Source organism: Schistocerca serialis, chromosome 1 (genome assembly GCF_023864345.2).
Source record: "Schistocerca serialis cubense isolate TAMUIC-IGC-003099 chromosome 1, iqSchSeri2.2, whole genome shotgun sequence".
Taxonomy (NCBI): Eukaryota; Metazoa; Arthropoda; class Insecta; order Orthoptera; family Acrididae; genus Schistocerca; species Schistocerca serialis.
The window spans coordinates 1,167,589,594-1,167,607,661 of record NC_064638.1 but is presented as its reverse complement, the minus strand read 5'-3'; the positions used below and the strand labels follow the sequence as shown (position 1 = coordinate 1,167,607,661).

The window sequence follows — 18,068 nt, the reverse complement described above, 5'->3', positions numbered from 1 at the left end:
CACCCACAGAATTACTCATCAACTGTGTGTCACATGGCATATAATTTGTGCCCTGACCTAGCGAAACCCACCAGCCACTGCAGCCAGCAGAAGTTGCTCGCCCATTCTCACCAGTCCTTGACCACCAGTCTCTGGTGGCTCATCAGCCTGTCACCATCTCAAACATTATCCACAACATCTAAGCTGAGAGCACCCAGGTAGAATTCCTGGTGGAGATTTCTCCCCCCTCATCCCTTGATTCGTCAACTCTGGCACAGGTCTTGTCATTTTCAGTCCTATGTGCCTCTTAGAGAGGGAAGGGATTGATGTGCACGTCAGATGTAAAGTCGTTGGCAATAGAGAGCTGGAGTGATCAGGAAGTCCACATTATGCCATGTTTCAAATACATTCTGAGCAGTGCCTCCAGAATCATAGCTTTCTTGGTTCGACCAAGCCATCTCCGAAGTCGGTCATGTTCTAGTGTAACACTGGATCTCATTTATTCAACCTACACTCACTCCTGCATACTTGTTAAATTCTTCATGCTGTCGCAATCTTAAAGTTTTTATGTTTATCTCTGACCATGGTTTCACATACTCTACCAACTGTTTACACTGACATCCAGTGTTTTTTGTGGTGGCACTTACAGCGTCATTTACAGTTCAAAACAGTACCTTTTATTTGAGGCATCATATGCCTCTGAAGCTAACTGTGTTCGTCAATGATCAAGGTATTTAAAGGCTCTACAAATTTGTCAGTTTTAATTAGCACTGTGTTTTCATTAAGAAGTGTTGAATACGCTGTCTCAAAGAATCACTGAAGCTGCTTTATTGGGACTAATAAAATTATGTACTGGATAATCTACAGCTCCACAATGAATGGACATTCACATAATGGATGAAGACAATGTGCTTGTCTGCAAGCCTACAAACCTTTTCAGATAAAACCATCTGTTTTTCTTGCTTTCACAGTGAACCACCCCCCCCCCCCCACACACACACACAAACACACACACACACACACACACACACAATGTTAATTTACTCCAAAACCTATCAATCAGCCTTTAGCACCTGGAAAATGTAGCCTGGCAGCAAAATGTAGCCATATATTAGCTCTGAAGGAGAACACGGTCCAAAAATTCAGCAACGATTTGAATCTCATCCGTGTGCCTGCCAGCACTTAACACCTTGACTGTAGATTGGATGCTTACCATTACCTCCTATTATTTACATCCCACCCACAATTGCCCAATAACATACTAACAGGTACAAGGGTGGTTTGAAAAGTTATCGGAACCACCATCAGAGATCAGTGCTAGTACAACGAGTTGTTCACGTGATATTCATTGGCCTATTGCCTGTAAACACATGCCACATCAGTGCTCTTGGAAGAGAGCAGTGGCAGTTACATGGCTCTGTTGTTGTTCCCGCGTAGTGATTTGCGAAGATGGAAAAAACTGAGATTCAAACAGTGATTGAATTTTTGGTCGGGAGTGCTTAGATGATGATCCGCGCAGTGGTTGGCCAAGATGTGCAACTAATCCACAAATCACTGCAAAATTGCACAAAATGGTCATGGAGGATCTCTGATTGAAAGTGCGTGAAATTGCTCACATTTGCCAGATGTCATCTGAAAAGGTGTATCACATGTTAACCAAAGAATTAGAAATGAAAAAATTATCTGCATGATAATTGCTGTCACCATGGCAAAATTACACAAACTAAGGTACGAACTGTTGCCACACCTGCCTTATTCACCTGATAAGGCTCTGCCAGTCTTCCATCTCTTCCCAAAACTGAAAATTTTCTTGGTGGACAAAGATTCACTTCAGATGAAGAACTGATAGCTGGAGTTGACAACTATTGTGTAGGCCTGGAGGAAACTCATTTTCGAGATGCGATCAAGGCACTGGAACATTGTTGGACCAAGCCTATTCTGTTTCGAGAACTTTTCAAACCACCCTCGCATCTTGCGAGATAAAATCAAATGCACACCAAGTATCAAAATAAAAAATAATAATAATAATAATAATAATAATAATAATAATAAAATAAAAAAACAACAACAACATGACATGCTGCATTAAAATGTGATGCATAACAATCTGTAAAATGAAATACAGCACAGTGGTGTACCTCTCACCAAAGATAGAATCTAAACATTCCCTATTTGGAGGAGGACAAGAATCAGTTCTCGTACAAGTGGAAGAAAGGTCCTTGGTTTCAAAAACTGCTTCTTATTGTCCTTTACTGCTAGCCACTTCTCTACACAGTAACAACAGAGAGGTTTCTTTCTCTGATTATTCTGCATGTTCATTTCTCCTTTTCAGAGTACATGGAGGAGGAAGTCCTAGATGTTATGAAATGTTAACCTTTTTGGTATGTTCACTGGAGAGACTGAAGAGCACCCTGGAGGTCAAGGCAATTTAAGAATTTAACGGTACTTCAGAAACTGAAATATCTGGTAAGCAAATCATAGGAAATATTCATAGAATACCGTGTAGCAGCCATGCGAGTCCTCCTCCACAGACTTATTAGCTTATACTGCCACACAGTTTTTCACTCCAATAAAACAATTATTTTATAAAGGTTCCTGCTCCACACAGTTCCCAAATGACCTCATTTTTATGGTCAGTTTTCCTACCATTCTGCAGTTGGTAGGCAAGCAGAATTCCAGTAACTGCGAGGTGGACATTATTCTGGATGGCAGGAGGACCTTTAAGCCTTTCATTATCAGCCATTTATGCACACTAGCCAAGTCCTAAATTGGACCCCCCCCCCCCCATTACTGATAGTTTTGGTACATTAATAGGTGTCATTAATATTTAGATATGTGATTCCTTTCATAGAAAATATATAATCTGTGTTACATGAATTATCCTGTAATCATTGACTCAGAGGTTAAAATTGATGAATCGTAATTGCAAGTCTAAAGGGGTAGAAGAAAACAACAAAATCATCCACAAACTGATATATGTAATGACCTTTTTATAAAAAGATAATTATAGGCAATAATAAAACACAATTATAGTACCAAGTCTGAAAACACTCTCTACAAAGACATCAATGGTTTAACCTAAGTTCAGAATGGATATTAACATTATTTGTATCTATTAGTATTCTTTGTGGCAATGACCTTGGCGCAGTGGTAACACTGGTTCCTGTTAGAGCACTGAAGTTAAGTGCTGTTGGGATCAGCTAGCATGTGGATGGGTGAGTGTCTCGGTCTGCTGAGTGCTGTTGGCAAGAGGGGTGCACTCCGCCCTTGTGAGGACAACTGAAGAGCTACTTAATTGAGAAGTAGCACCTCCAGTCACAAAAACTGACAATGGCCGGGAGAGCAGTGTGCTGACCACATGCCCTTCCATATCCGTATCCAGTGATGCCTACCACTTGAGGATAACATGGTGGTCAGTCAATACCACTGGGCCTTCCAAAGCCTGTTCAGACAGTGTGTTAATCAATTCCTTTTAGTCCAGTGCTTAGTGTCTTCATAGGACTTCTTGAAACTAATATGAAATGATGGGATTTCCACTGCTGTCCTTTCAAATATAAATCCAGTGTTGTACCACTGCACCACCTTACTCTGCCATTACTCATAAAAATAACAATACTTTAACACCACTAAAGATGTTCACCTAGGCTCAAATTATCCTATACCACCAAGTTAAAATGTGCTCATTGTGGGAAAGTATCAGTAAATCACAAAAGCTTTTTAAATGAACATGAATTAGTATACCTTGAGATCACAAGTTGTATTGAGTAGTAAGTTGCTGGGTTTGAGATCACGATGCAACACGTTTGCCGAGTGGATGTACTTCAGGCCTCTTAGTATTTGATACAGAAAGTAACAAATGTGGTCATTGCTCAGTTTCTGAAACATCAGAATAGATATCTCATTAGTAGACATGAAATTTAAGCTTATAAATAAAGAAATCAGATCTTACGAGCTGTTTTATAGGCAAAATAATTGCATTGATTAAATAAATAAACTACCTGTAAATTAAAAGAGTATAGGAAATGGACAGATTATGATTACATCAAAATATCTTTAGCAATAAAAGACAATGTAGAAGAAAGCACTGAACCTTCAACTATGGAGTTCATTACTGTTATTAACCTTTGTCATTCAATTGGAAACAGAAAAGAAAATTTAACGATATGACACTTTCCAAACTTGAGACTAACTGAAATAGGACCAAATACGTTTGGTTTAAAGGGCACCACTCACCGAAAAGTAGTATTCAGTTGTCAATCGGCACAGACAAAAGAAAGAAAACACGCTAGCTTTTGAAGTTGTCATTTGACAAGCTACAGTGAAATACACACACACACACACACACACACACACACACACACACACACACACACAGACAAAAGAAAGAAAACACGCTAGCTTTTGAAGTTGTCATTTGACAAGCTACAGTGAAATACACACACACACACACACACACACACACACACACACACACACACACACACACACACACGATAACTCTGAAAGCTAGAAAGTTGTCCATTTTGGTGTGCCTGTTGACAACTCAACGGTTCTACTTTTCAGTGAGTGTCTCCTTTTATTCAAGAGTATTTACATTGTACAAAAACTTTCCTACAAAGTTTAAAATAGTATTAAAATAGAAAAGCACAATATAGCTGCAAAAATTAATTCCCTCATCTGACATGCACAAATGGTGATGTAAATTTATAAGCTGCCTTTCCATATAGCCTTACCTGTGTTTTGAGGAGCTTGTAAAGATCAGTCTCCATAAGGCATTGCACAATGTACACATCTTTCATCTGATCTATTGTCACTGCTCGAATTATGTCTCTGATATCTATAATCTGTTGAACATATTCATAATTAAATACAATACAAATATAACGTGATAGAAACATAGACCTGAAAAACTGCAACTAGACATATACAAAAGTATGTATTTTTGGAGCAATTTCACATAAAATTTGTACACATATTACTTACAACAAGGAGTGAGAAAAAACACTGGATTGATTGACCCTTTAGGAGTGACAAAGAGAAAGGGCACAAGCAAAAATGAGTGAAGCAATAAAATGCTTAATGCAATTTCAACCAAATTTTGTTTGTTTGTAAATTATTATTTGGAATAAATATTACTGGAAGGAAAATTCATAGCATCCATAAGCATTTGAAAAATATGCCATGTAAAATTAATTTTCAATAAACAATTAATATGTGAAATCTGCAGTTTCATGAGTCACTGGGATGACTGCTGACAGTCCTGATGACATTAGCATACCATTTCAGTCAACAGAATGACTAGAGCTGTGCAGAACCTTGAAGGCTAAATGAACTTGCAAATAACCTATTCTGAAAAAGGGTTATATAAGTAACTGGAAAACAACACAGAGAATAAATTAGAAACACCTATGACTGAAAAAAATCACAGTACTGATTATCACTATACTTCCATTATCTGTAATGTACAACAAGGGAGAAGAGGTTGGGGGGGGGGGGGGGGGGCAGCAACGACACTACTAGAACTTTTATCAAATGAAAGTGCTGCAGCCCATCTAAGACTCCTTGAATTTTCCTCAGAGTATTCTTTCACTGCCTATCATTCTTACTACACTTCCACTAACGCTACACCAGCTTCTTGTTTTCTTAAGCTACATGTTTTTCTTGTCATCTCCTCTTGTGCCTTGTCTCTATCGTTTCTTGTTTCAAGGAGATGCCTTATCAGAGCTACCAAATCCAGTTAACAGTATTGAAATGTCTTGCTCCTATTTGTATCTCTTCTTCCTCCTTGCCAATTCAGTATCTGAGATAGTTTTATATTTGTTGTTTTTAATGTGTGAAGTGGTATTTCATCTGTGTTTTTAATAATGTATGTCTGTTTCTCTTCTATGAAACGTGTTCAGTTATTTATATCAATTTTGTTTTCTGTTGCTTCATACAACTTCTGGAAAAATTCTGCAGATACTGCAATATTCCATTCTAGAAGCAGTCGTTCTTCTGTTTCCATTTACGTTAATAATGTAAACATTTTATAAGCAAAATGTTACATTTACTTCTCCTTTTCATGTTTTCAAATTTGAAAAGCATGTTGGTGACCACCAAATTTCAAGATACAGAAAACAAAGTAACCGGATGCTTATGTTAACTACCCATACTAAATGGGTACTGATTTATTTACTATTGTTATTACAATTCATCCAGAAATAACTCAGTTCTGTTAATCAGAACAAAGGAAAAATACAATAAATATCTAATTATTGCCCAGATATGTCCAGTACTCAAAATGTCACAGTACTTACATTTTCATGCTTAAACCTCGTCAGGATTTTAATTTCCCTTAGTGTTCTCTGACAGTACGTCTGGTGTTCGAAGGGTGAGATCTTTTTAATTGCCACCTTCGTTTTTGTGACATTGTCGTAGGCAGATCTGAAAACCAAAAAGGGGAACATTATAAAATCTTATCTGCAATGAGTGTTAGATTTGTGCTTAGAACTACTAAATGGAATGTAATCAACTACAATACAGAATACATCATACTAGTGTCAGCTGTACATTAGCCAACCTACTATTCTCTCTATCCAGTGAAAGAAAGTAAGTACAAGAAAGCATGAAGACAAGCGAGATATTTCTGAAACTGATGTCGGTGTCTTCCAGGATCATCACATGCTCTCTTTATGAGCTTTGAAGGCACAGCTTCTGTTACACCTGAAGATGAAATCAAATTATCACAGGAAAAGTTCAGTTCTTACAACTGCATTTCCTTTCAATTTCACAGAATGTATGGAGGCAAAAACAGAACAAAAATTTTGAATTTCATGCTCTGTAATCCTGCCAACATTTAACCACTATTTTGCTTTTTTGACAGATAGTGGGTCAAATAGTATGTAGCCTCAATTATGGCATGTTCAACAGTCTGTAGGTCCTGTTCAAACACTAAAGTGACTAGCTGTGGCATGTCAGTGGAATGTATCGCTGCAGAAACTATCCCAAAAGTAAGGAGACCTATTAGCTGGCTGCCTGCAGAAGTACTTTAGCATATGGTTCTGCACAAAAACCATTTACCAAAACAAAACAGTTGTTGATGATGATGATATTACAAAACCACTGCCTTTGACAGAGATTTGTTCTTTTTGCATGCTGAATTTATACTTTCACTTCCATAAATAAATATCACAGTGTTCCCAAGCCTTTCACCTCCATCCAACATATTTGTACTGCATTGCTTTTGTCACCTGTGTATGGCATATCATATACTTGGTATTCTCTCCCCTTGCTGTGAAGTAACAAATGTTCACCCATCATCACTAAACTGCACTATCAGATGTGGAATTTCAGCCTCATTGTCTGCGAAACACATCTGACAAGCTAGCAATTATATCACTGTGAACAAAATTGGTAAGAAAATAAGTTCAGTTGGGCGACATACCATTATTCACGTAACACCCTACAACAACTTGCAGTGCATTCTTCTTTTCACAACAAATGCAACATGTGCACTGCTTAGGAAAGCCATGCAAAATTCTAAAGCTGCATTGCTGCTCCTGCACTTCACTCTTATATTGAAAGATATTGTTAAGAGTTTTAAGACCACACCAAAAGATGACAAACTCCTTTGTACATCAATTAAATACATCGTAATAAGTATTTTCTAATTTTTGGCAGAAATGATGTGAGCAGAACATATACATACAAGTAAAAAATGTTGCTGCACTTCACACAGGTAAACACCCAGCTTTCTTGAAAGTGAACAATGTACTGATCAAGATGACAACTGTCAGTACAAGTGATCTGGAAATGTTAATAATAAAAAAAACTGTAATGATGTACTACAACTTCTGTTGCAGCCAGAAAATGAGACGGTTGCAAAATGTGTTGTGCAGAGTGAAGTTCTCACTAAAAAATGTCTACACAATACTGTGCAAAAGAACAATTGTGTTTCACAGCTACTATCATTCACTGGACTAAAAGAGATAAGGGGCTGGGGATGCATCAGCAAGAGCTATGTATGTTATCAGTGACTGAAAGTAGCAAAGAAATGCGCACTAAATGCCAGTCACAGATGTTACTAGAAAGATAGTGTGCATCACATGAAATGAAGCTCCAAGAACTTATCTGCTGAATGGCAGGAAGGTCGGAGGTGAAAGAGCTGTCTGCATCATTAGAGTCGGAGTAATGAATCAAGTCAACAAAGGTGGAAAGGAAACAGGTCGTAGCTTTGTTACAGATGTGATTTTGAATACCACACACTCTCTCTCTCTGCAGGTTCACAGTTAAAGACTCTGAAACGGACTTGTCACAAAAGACATATTAAAATACGTATTGCAGGAATGTATAGCAGAAAGCACTTTGAATATTTTCCTAGCAAAATTGGATTGTAACAGTCAGTTTCTTAAGAACTGTTGATACTGAATGATGTTCTTCAAATGGATAGTAGAGATTCTTAAGCAGATCCTTAAAATTATGATTAGTACGATGTAGCAGAGGTTTAGGGTTGTGGCGTCTACAGAGAATGGCTCTATGAGTTTCTGATATACGATCAACAAGTTGAACTTAAGGAAACTGTAATAGCTTCCACTTGCACATTGCACTGGTTACAACGAAGGGAAATCAACAGTGACAATAAGCGTTCACTCTCAAATTCCCGTCTCCATACCTCTTTACTAAGTACTGAGTCATCATTAATTGAATTTTAATAGTATTGTTATGCTATTTTTAAAGATCTTGTTGTTTCTGGCATTGGCAGTTCTGTCCACTGTAGAAAAGTATGTAAATGTCTCGCTAGAGTGCACTACGTCCACACGTGTCAGCACCTACAGAGGGTTCTAGGAGCGATTTGATGAAATAATGACATGAAATTTTCAGTTACAAATAAGCTCTTCGCCTCCTAATGGCATTTGCTTGATAAAGCCCGTTATTTAAGAGGAGTTTTACTGCCACTTCCTGAGGTGCACTTTGATGGATTTTGCAATGTTTCCATTACACAGAATGGCCAGAAACCACATATTTTGAGACACATAATTGGGGGGGAGGGAATGAGAGAGGTGGACTCTCTGGCACTCGCACATTTGACTACATTGTCAATGGACTGGCAGCCTTTCGTGGACTGGAAATCACGTGCGGCATCTCTTCAAGACACATACTCCCAAAATCACAAACCGCATGGACCGAAATGAGTTCAGTTTGTGACGGGATGGAGAACAATAGGTTAGGATCTATTCTATCAGAGAGATTAGTATCTACTTTAATATCCTTGGGCAGGATGGTTGCCACAACAGCTCTTTGCTTGGCAATAAGTGCTGCATCTTAGTGTTTTTAACAGCAAAAGACGCCGAATGCATGTGTATGAGGTACAGGGGTTGGACAAAAACGTAGAAACATTGCGAGAAATGCATGTTTGAACATAAATGCAGATGCTAGCCAAGTTTGTGGGTTGCGTTGTTGTATTTCATCGTGAACGGCACCTGTGGGATGACATCAATAGGCTGCAAGTATCAGTTGTAATCAGAACAACGTTCTGCATAATTGTGAGTGCTTAATGTTGGACCTAAGTGAATTCAAACATAGACAAATTGTTGGTGATTGTATGGTGAGTGCTTGCATAACGGCATACGGGAAAGTAGAAAAAAAAATTGCCTGCTAAGTCACAACACAGACGAAAGTAGGTGCTAAGTGACCGTGACAGTGGGTCAATGAAGAGGATAGTGACAGAAAATAAAGAGGACGACAGCTGCGAAAGTCACTGGACAACCGGATTTAGCACTCACAAATCCTACCAGTGCCGAAACAACTGAAGGGAATTCCATAAGCAGTGAACTGAAGGGTGAACTGGAATTGCAAAAAACACTCATCAGTGACGCAAATGTTCCTAACAGGAAGACGTGGGTACGAAGCCAGAAACCTGGACTGTGGAGCAGTGGAAGAAAGATATTTGGCTGGATACATCTTGTTTCACACTGTTTTCAGGCCGAGTTTTCGTCCCAAGATTTTGACACATGACGGGAGCTCAGTGACGATTTGGGCAGCCATATCATGGCATCCCACGAACCCCAGGGTTACCCTGCAAGGTCGCATCACTGCCAGCGATTGAGCAGATCATGTCTATGCCGTAGTACAACAGCTCACGTGGTGTTGATAGAATTTCGAACAGAATTCTGAAAAGTTATTCCAACTTACTAGGTTGCGTCCTTAGTAATATACGCAATGCGTCACCGGCACACGGAATTTTTCCAGAGAAATTGAAATATGCAACTGTTAAGAATGACAAGGATGATTTTAAAAAATAATCGTCCGATTTCCGTACGAACATCTTTTCCAAAATATTCGAAAAAGTAATGTGCTGAAGTGTAATCTCCCATTTAAGTGGAACAGCTTACTTAGTATATCAAAGTTTGGATAGATGCTAGACTAAGAATGCTATTTATGCATCCAACCAAACGGTACTGCGTTAAATAATAAAATACCGCCAGTTGGTATTTTTCTAATCATTCCAAGACGTTTGTATAGATTGTGTTATTTTACTAGAAAAATTCAAATGTTATTGAACTCATGACTTTACACACAGATAGTTTGAATCATACTTCACAGACAGAATGCAAAGGGTTGAGTTGAACGATTCAAACAATGTCGGAAGCGTAAAACATTTTAGTGGCTTGCGAAAAATCACAAAGGGACTAACATTCAGATATTCCTTCGTAGGGCGTGTTGTCCCCCCCCCCCCCTCCCCCTCCCACTCCTTTAGAGTGTATGTGGTGTTCAACCACGCACGTAATGCAGAGACCTCCTCAAGGAGCTAGACATTTTAGCTGCGCCATCATAACAGAGACATCGCTAAAGAAATTTGTCACAAATAATCCATCACGATTTGAGAAAAACAGTTAGGTCCACACCTACAACACTAGAGAGAAAATTAACATTTATTATCCATTATTAAAAGCTGTTAGTGGTTCAGAAAGGAGCACAATCGACAAAAGCAAAAACCTTTGATCATTTGCCCATTAACATAAAATGTCAGACAGGTAGCAAAGCAAGTTTTAAATCTAATTTAAAATCATTTCTCTTGGACAGCTGACGAATTTCTACATAAAAACTGGTAGCTTTTAGGTGTTTAGATTAGATTAATACTAGTTCCATGGATCATGAATACGATATTTCGTAATGATGTGGAACGAGTCGGTGTAGTTCATGAGCAGGATTAAAACAATAATGTGTTCGTCAACGATGTATACGTATCTTGTAAACTGGCTCGTTCCACATAATTTATGTAATTAACTAACAAACAATATTTGTCCCCCAATGGTGATGCTGTAATTTTTTTTTTTTTTTTTTTTTTTTTTATGGAATGGTGCGCTTTCGTTATCCACCTCCATCACCTTTACCAGAACTTACATACGGGATCTGTATTTATCTATTCCAAGATGACTGGAAACCGGTTTGGATGCCACCAGTTTTCCTATACCATATTAGGCAGAACAATGTGTTGTGTTTTTGGTGTTTCCATACTTTTTCCACCCCCTGTTACATCTCACTCGGAAAGAAAGTGGTGAGCACTGAACACTCTTTCCTCAGTTACTGGAGTAGCCACGGAAGTTTTATGATTATATGAGACGAAGAGAGGAACGTTCTATTACATGCTCGAGATGATTCGTGGTGTAACTGAAAAACAAAGTTACAAAAATTCTGCTCAGTTTCAAATAAATTCGGCGGAACAGACAGATGTCAATTAACCTTCAAAGATTGTCGTTCAGCGTATGTGTGAAATGCAAACAAACTTTGAAATAATGTGCTCTGCAAATGTAGTGTATGTGATATCACTTTTCAGTGCTTTAGGGGTTCAAACCACCTCATGTAACAGTATCACCATCCTGCTGGGCTTAAAACACCAGCGTCCGCAGCTTGTGGTCGTGCGGTAGCGTTCTCGCTTCCCACGCCCGGGTTCCCGGGTTCGATTCCCGGCGGGGTCAGGGATTTTCTCTGCCTCGTGATGACTGGGTGTTGTGTGCTGTCCTTAGGTTAGTTAGGTTTAAGTAGTTCTAAGTTCTAGGGGACTGATGACCATAGATGTTAAGTCCCATAGTGCTCAGAGCCATTTGAACCATTTAAAACACCAGGAAGCAATAATAATAATAGTTCACAGATAGCTAATGCCCAAATATCACAACCCAAAAAAGATCCACTACAGTAATTTTAAGTATACGATACGTCACCCTTCTCACTTTAACAAATTACTTTGAGGTTATAATTGACGCCTAAAATTTCTGACAAAGATTTTGCCTACTTTCGGTTTCCCATAAAGCTGCGATTTCTGTCCACTGGTTCTGAGCCATGTCCCGATTATGATATTTTTCATCCTCACAGTGCCGAAAAATCCTCCTTTCTTGGACAAAAATTTTCAGTTTCTCGCTGTCCATATTTCGCGTTATGAGAACATCGGCTGATTAGACCGAAGAAAACAAAGTTATCTGAATTTCACTGATTGTCCTCCGAAGACTGCACGTTCGGTCGGTGCGATGGCTGAATTGTGACCGTGGTGTACTGATTTGAAAATATCGGCCGTTTTCGGGAGATAATGCCGTCACCGTAGCACCGATATCTTTTCAAATCAGTACCAGTACCTGAGCAGTAATAATACAGCCGATCGCACCGACCGAACGTACGGACTTCGGACGACAATCGGTGACATTAAAATCACTTAGTTTTCTTCGGTCGAATCAGCCGACGTTCTCATACGCGAAATATGGACAGTGAGAAACTCAAAATTTTAGTCCAAGAAAGGAGGCGGTTTGCGGTACTGCGATAACGAAAAATATCGTAATCGGGATATAGCTCGATATCTATGGGCTGAACCAGCAGCTTTTTTGGAACCCCGAATCTTTGCCGCAAATTTTAAGCGTAAATTATAACCTCAAAAAATAATTTGTTCAAGTGAGAATGGTGGCGTATCTTATGTTTAAGTTACTGTAGTGGATCTTCTTTCTGTCATGGTAGGTGGCCATTAACTACCTACAAATTACTGCTGCTGCTTCATGTTGTTTGTATCCCAGTAGGATATGGTTTGCAAATGTGGTGTATGTGTTTGCACTTCAGTGCTTTAAGAGATCAGAGCATCTTAATACAAAATTTGCCTCTCTCACGTACTTTAAATGACAGTTATTCAAGGTTAACGTTTTGCTGAATTTCTTTGAAGCTCTGCGGCAGTGTGTTTCTAATACAACGTTTCCATTTTCATCTCATACATTTGCAAAACTTCTCTGGTTATTCGAATAACTGAGGAAAGATTGTACAGAACTCGCTACTTTCTTTTCGAGACATTTTAATAGCAACAGCCGCAATGCAGCACTCGTCTCCAAGCACAGAGGCGTCGGGGCATCCATCCCGCACTGGGAGGTTAAAATAGACTAAACTCCTTGATAGAATAGATTCCAATCTAAGGTAACCTGACGACCTTGATACCGCCACAAATTGACGAAGGAGATCGAACGCACTGTGAGCGGTCGGCCAATGTTATCGGTCGACCTCCGCCGACGGCGTATGGCGGTCGTTGTCGGTGCCACTGTGAACGCAGCTTTTTAAAGAGGGAATGAAATGATTTGTCGAGCATCGCGCTGACAGCCAACAGGTAGGTGTGTGTATCCTTTGTTCTGCAAGACGCGGTCTTCCGTTCCGCGTGCTACAGCGTCAGGCGTTGCACCCTCGGCGTACGCGCCAACAGCAGTACCACAATCAATAATGGCGGGAGCGGGCTGAGCGGAAAGGGTGAGGGAGTGAGGGAAGCGGCGAGGGTGAGTGAGACGGAGAGAGAGGGGGGAAAGAGAGAGAGGCGGAGGGGGAGGGGTGGGGAACTGGAGGCAGCCACAACAGCCGACGAAAGGGAATGGCGACGCCGTCTCCGACAACCCCATCGGCGTGTCTGTTGCGAATTTAGCAAGTGCGTGCCACAGCGGAGCGGTGCAAGACACGGTCTCGCGACTTTGCCTAATTATTACTGACACAAAATGTGAGAGACAGCAGGTTTAAAATAAAACACAGTAGTTCTCTCTCTCTCTCTCTCTCTCTCTCTCTCTCTCTCTCTCTCTCTCTCTCTCTGTGTATGTGTGTGTGTGTGTGTGTGTGTGTGTGTGTGTGTGTGTGTGTGTGTTCCAACACGCAAGCTCGAATTCATGCATAGCGAGAAAGATCGGGGTTCAAATACTCGGCCGGCCAATCCGATTCACCACGTGCTCTTTTTGTTCCGTAACACCTAGCAGATAGTGTCGGAAGTTCCATGCGGCTTTTCGCGGATGATGCTGTAGTATACAGAGAAGTTGCAGCATTAGAAAATTGTAGCGAAATGCAGGAAGATCTGCAGCGGATAGGCACTTGGTGCAGCGAGTGGCAACTGTCCCTTAACATAGACAAATGTAATGTATTGCGAATACATAGAAAGGATCGTTTATTGTATGATTATATGATAGCGGAACAAACACTGGTAGCAGTTACTTCTGTAAAATATTTGGGAGTATGCGTGCGGAGCGATTTGAAGTGGAATGATCATATAAAATTAATTGTTGGTAAGGCGGGTACCAGGTTGAGGTTCATTGGGAGAGTGCTTGGAAAATGTGGTCCATCAACAAAGGAGGTGGCTTACAAAACACTCGTTCGACCTATACTTGAGTATTGCTCATCAGTGTGGGATCCATACCAGATCGGTTTGACGGAGGAGATAGAGAAGATCCAAAGAAGAGCGGCGCGTTTCGTCACAGGGTTATTTGGTAACCGTGATAGCGTTACGGAGATGTTTAATAAACTCAAGTGGCAGACTCTGCAAGAAAGGCGCTCTGCATCGCGGTGTAGATTGCTCGCCAGGTTTCAAGAGGGTGCGTTTCTGGATGAGGTATCGAATATATTGCTTCCCCCTACTTATACCTCCCGAGGAGATCATGAATGTAAAATTAGAGAGATTAGAGCGCGCACGGAGGCTTTCAGACAGTCGTTCTTCCCGCGAACCATACGCGACTGGAACAGGAAAGGGAGGTAATGACAGTGGCACGTAAAGTGCCCTCCGCCACACACCGTTGGGTGGCTTGCGGAGTGTAGATGTAGATGTAGAAATCACTTTAGGCGAACGTCAGGATAATTTATCCTCAAATACAACAACTCACTCTTTCTCTCGGCCTAGTCCAACGGAACTAGTTTTCCGGCGTGAATCATGTCGATGTTAAGCTACACTATGTGATGAAAAATATCCGGACACCCCCAAAAACATACGTTTTTCATATTAGGTGCCAGGCATTCCATATCAGCGACCTCAGTAGTCATTAGACATCGTAAGAGAGCAGAATGCGGCACTCTGCGGAACTCACGGATTTCGAACGTGGTCACGTTATTGAGTCACTTGTGTCAAACGTCTGTACGCGAGATTTCCACGCTCCTAAGCATCCCTAGGTTCACTGTTTCCGATGTGACAGTGAAGTGGAAACGTGAAGCGATACGTACAGCACAAAAGCGTATAGGCCGACCCCGTCTGTTGACTGACAGAGACCGCTGACAGTTGAAGACGGTCGTAATGTGTAATAGGTAGACATCTATCCAGACCATCACACAGGATTTCCAAACTGCACCAGGATCCATTGCACGTACTATGACAGTGTGGTGGGAGGTGAGAAAACTTGGATTTCATGGTCGAGCGGCTGTTCATAAGCCACACATCACGCCGGTAAATGCCAACCGATGCCTCGCGTGGTTTAAGGAGCGTAAACATTGGACGATTGAACAGTGGAAAACCGTAGTGTGGAGTGACGAATCACGGTACACAATGTGGCGATGCGATGGCAGAGTGTGGGTATGGCGAAAGCCCTGTGAACGTCATATGCCAGCGTGTGTAGTGCCAACAGTAAATTTCGGAGGCGGTGGCGAATGGTTGCCTGCACAGAGTCCTGACTTGAACCCTATAAACACCTTTGGGATGTTTTGGAACGCCGACTTCGTGCCAGGCCTTACCGACCGAAATCAATACCTCTCCTCAGTGCACCACCCCGTGAAGAACGGGCTGCCATTCCCCAAGAAACCTTCTAGCACCTCATTGAACGAATGCCTGCGAGAGTGGGAGCTGTCATCAAGGCTACGGGTGGGCCAACACCTTATTGAATTCCCGCATTACCGATGGAGGGCGCCACGAACTTTTAAGTCGTTTTCGGCCAGGTGTCCGGATACTTTTGATCACATAGTGTACAAGCATTGTGTCGTCGGTTGGCGAACCAAAGACTTGGATTGCATTTCCACTTACTAAGCTGAATAGTGGTTCCCAAATACGTCGATGAATTTTTGATAGTGCACCATAAACGAAAATAAAAAAACGGCCCATCTGGCAACACTATTAATCTCATAGAAACAGCTGTATGGTTTAAATAACGAGAGCTATACGATGTTACTGTACAAAATGGAATTGAAAGAGAAAATTAGCAGTACGGAAAGGGAATAGGTACTATGATTTTTATCTCACGCGCCAACATCCTCATCTCAGAATAACTGGCGCAGTGGTCAGAACACTGGACTCGCATTTGGGAGGAGACTGTTCAAACCCGCATCCGGCCATCCTGACTTAGGTTTTCTGTCATTTCCCTAAATCGCTTCAGGCGGGATGGTTCCTTTGAAAGGGCAAGGGCGACTTCCTTTCCCAGCCTTCCCTAATCCGATGGGACCGATGACCTCGCTGTTTGGTACCCTTCCCCAAAAACAAACCAAACAAACAAACAACAAACCGGCTCTTACATCAAACACTTGCCTATAATCTCTGACCGAGAAAGGAAGTATAATATAAAAGAAAGGAAGACTAAGGTTTACTGTATCGTCGACGACGATGTCATTAGAGACAGATCACCGGCTCGTGTTGGGTAAGGATGACGAAGGAAGTCGCCGGACAATTGCCTTTCAGTGAAACCACGGAAAACCTAAATCTGGATGGACCGGCAGCGATTTCAACTGCTGCCCTCCCGAATACGAGCTCAGTACTTTACACACGCGCCGCCTCGCCTGGTAGAGAACGAAGGGATTCAAACACACAACTGTCTACAGTTATCGACCGCGGGACGGACATCACACCTCTGATGGGAAGCTGGGACGGTTTCGGGCGAAATCCAAAGGCGTACTGCGGACCTCTTGAGGACGGCCTATCAGCCTGGTGTGCACACTACCTACCTGTTACCTAACGACAAACAGCCGAAAAATCCGTATGCGATAAACCAATACAGCTGGAACAATACTAAATCTGTGCGTTTTTCTCCTATAAACGGGACGCTAGGAAAAGTCCGTTAATATTACACATTTTTTAAAGTTTTGCACTTACGTTTGATCCGTTACGTTAAGACGAAAAGTTGTTCTCGATAAAAAGGGCACAGCGCTGATGCGAGTGTCCTCAACGGCAGTCATGTCAACTATTTCCATCACTGATGGCAGGACTTCCCTCAAGTTCTGGGATCTTGGACTCTGCCACCCTATGTTCCAGAATAAATTAACCAGAAGGCCACTTCAGACTCGATAAGGATGTAGAAGGCAAAAGGCTCTGTCCGAAACTTCTAGCACTCGCTGTAAGTTCTTCCAAGAAACCAATTAAAATCTATATAATGTTGCTAAAGCTGCTTTGAAACACAGTCCCTTCAACCTTCCTCCTAGCACATTTTTTTTTGTTCCATTGGGTACCACTGGGGTCATACAGACGCCTAGTAATTCACACGGCTTTTATTTGCATGAACAAACATAAAAACAGTCACCATTCTATTTTCACTATTGTTACATTCAAGAAACGAACAGCTTAAATTGTGGTTGGGTTGGGCTCAGTGGCACTCAGTGGAAAAGACAAAAATCACATGAATAAATTTTAATGTGTTGCAAATATGAAATGGAACAGAAAATCGTTCGATACAATTGTTTCGGAGGGAGAAAGGCACATATTTTGAAGATAATTGCCTCGAAGACAAGGGGTACATATTTTTCCATTGTACTTAAGGGGTCATATCGACCCCGGTTGTACCAGGAGTGTTAAGTAATTAACGTATCTTTCAGGAGTGTTGGCAAATTTTTACAACTAATTATGAGTTCATATCCATAATTCTAAGTTG

General features: G+C 41.0%; 1 protein-coding gene across 1 annotated transcript in view; it reads right to left on the bottom strand.

The window, feature by feature from the left end:
• LOC126418476 (mitogen-activated protein kinase 1) overlaps positions 1-18,068 on the bottom strand; it is a 363,697-nt gene that overhangs the window by 46,071 nt on the left and 299,558 nt on the right. The window contains exons 2-4 of the mRNA XM_050085252.1: positions 6,276-6,402; positions 4,713-4,823; positions 3,721-3,855 (exon numbers count right to left, since the gene is read on the bottom strand). Of these exons, the coding sequence (XP_049941209.1) occupies positions 3,721-3,855; positions 4,713-4,823; positions 6,276-6,402 (373 nt within the window). The remainder of the gene's footprint in view (positions 1-3,720; positions 3,856-4,712; positions 4,824-6,275; positions 6,403-18,068) is intronic.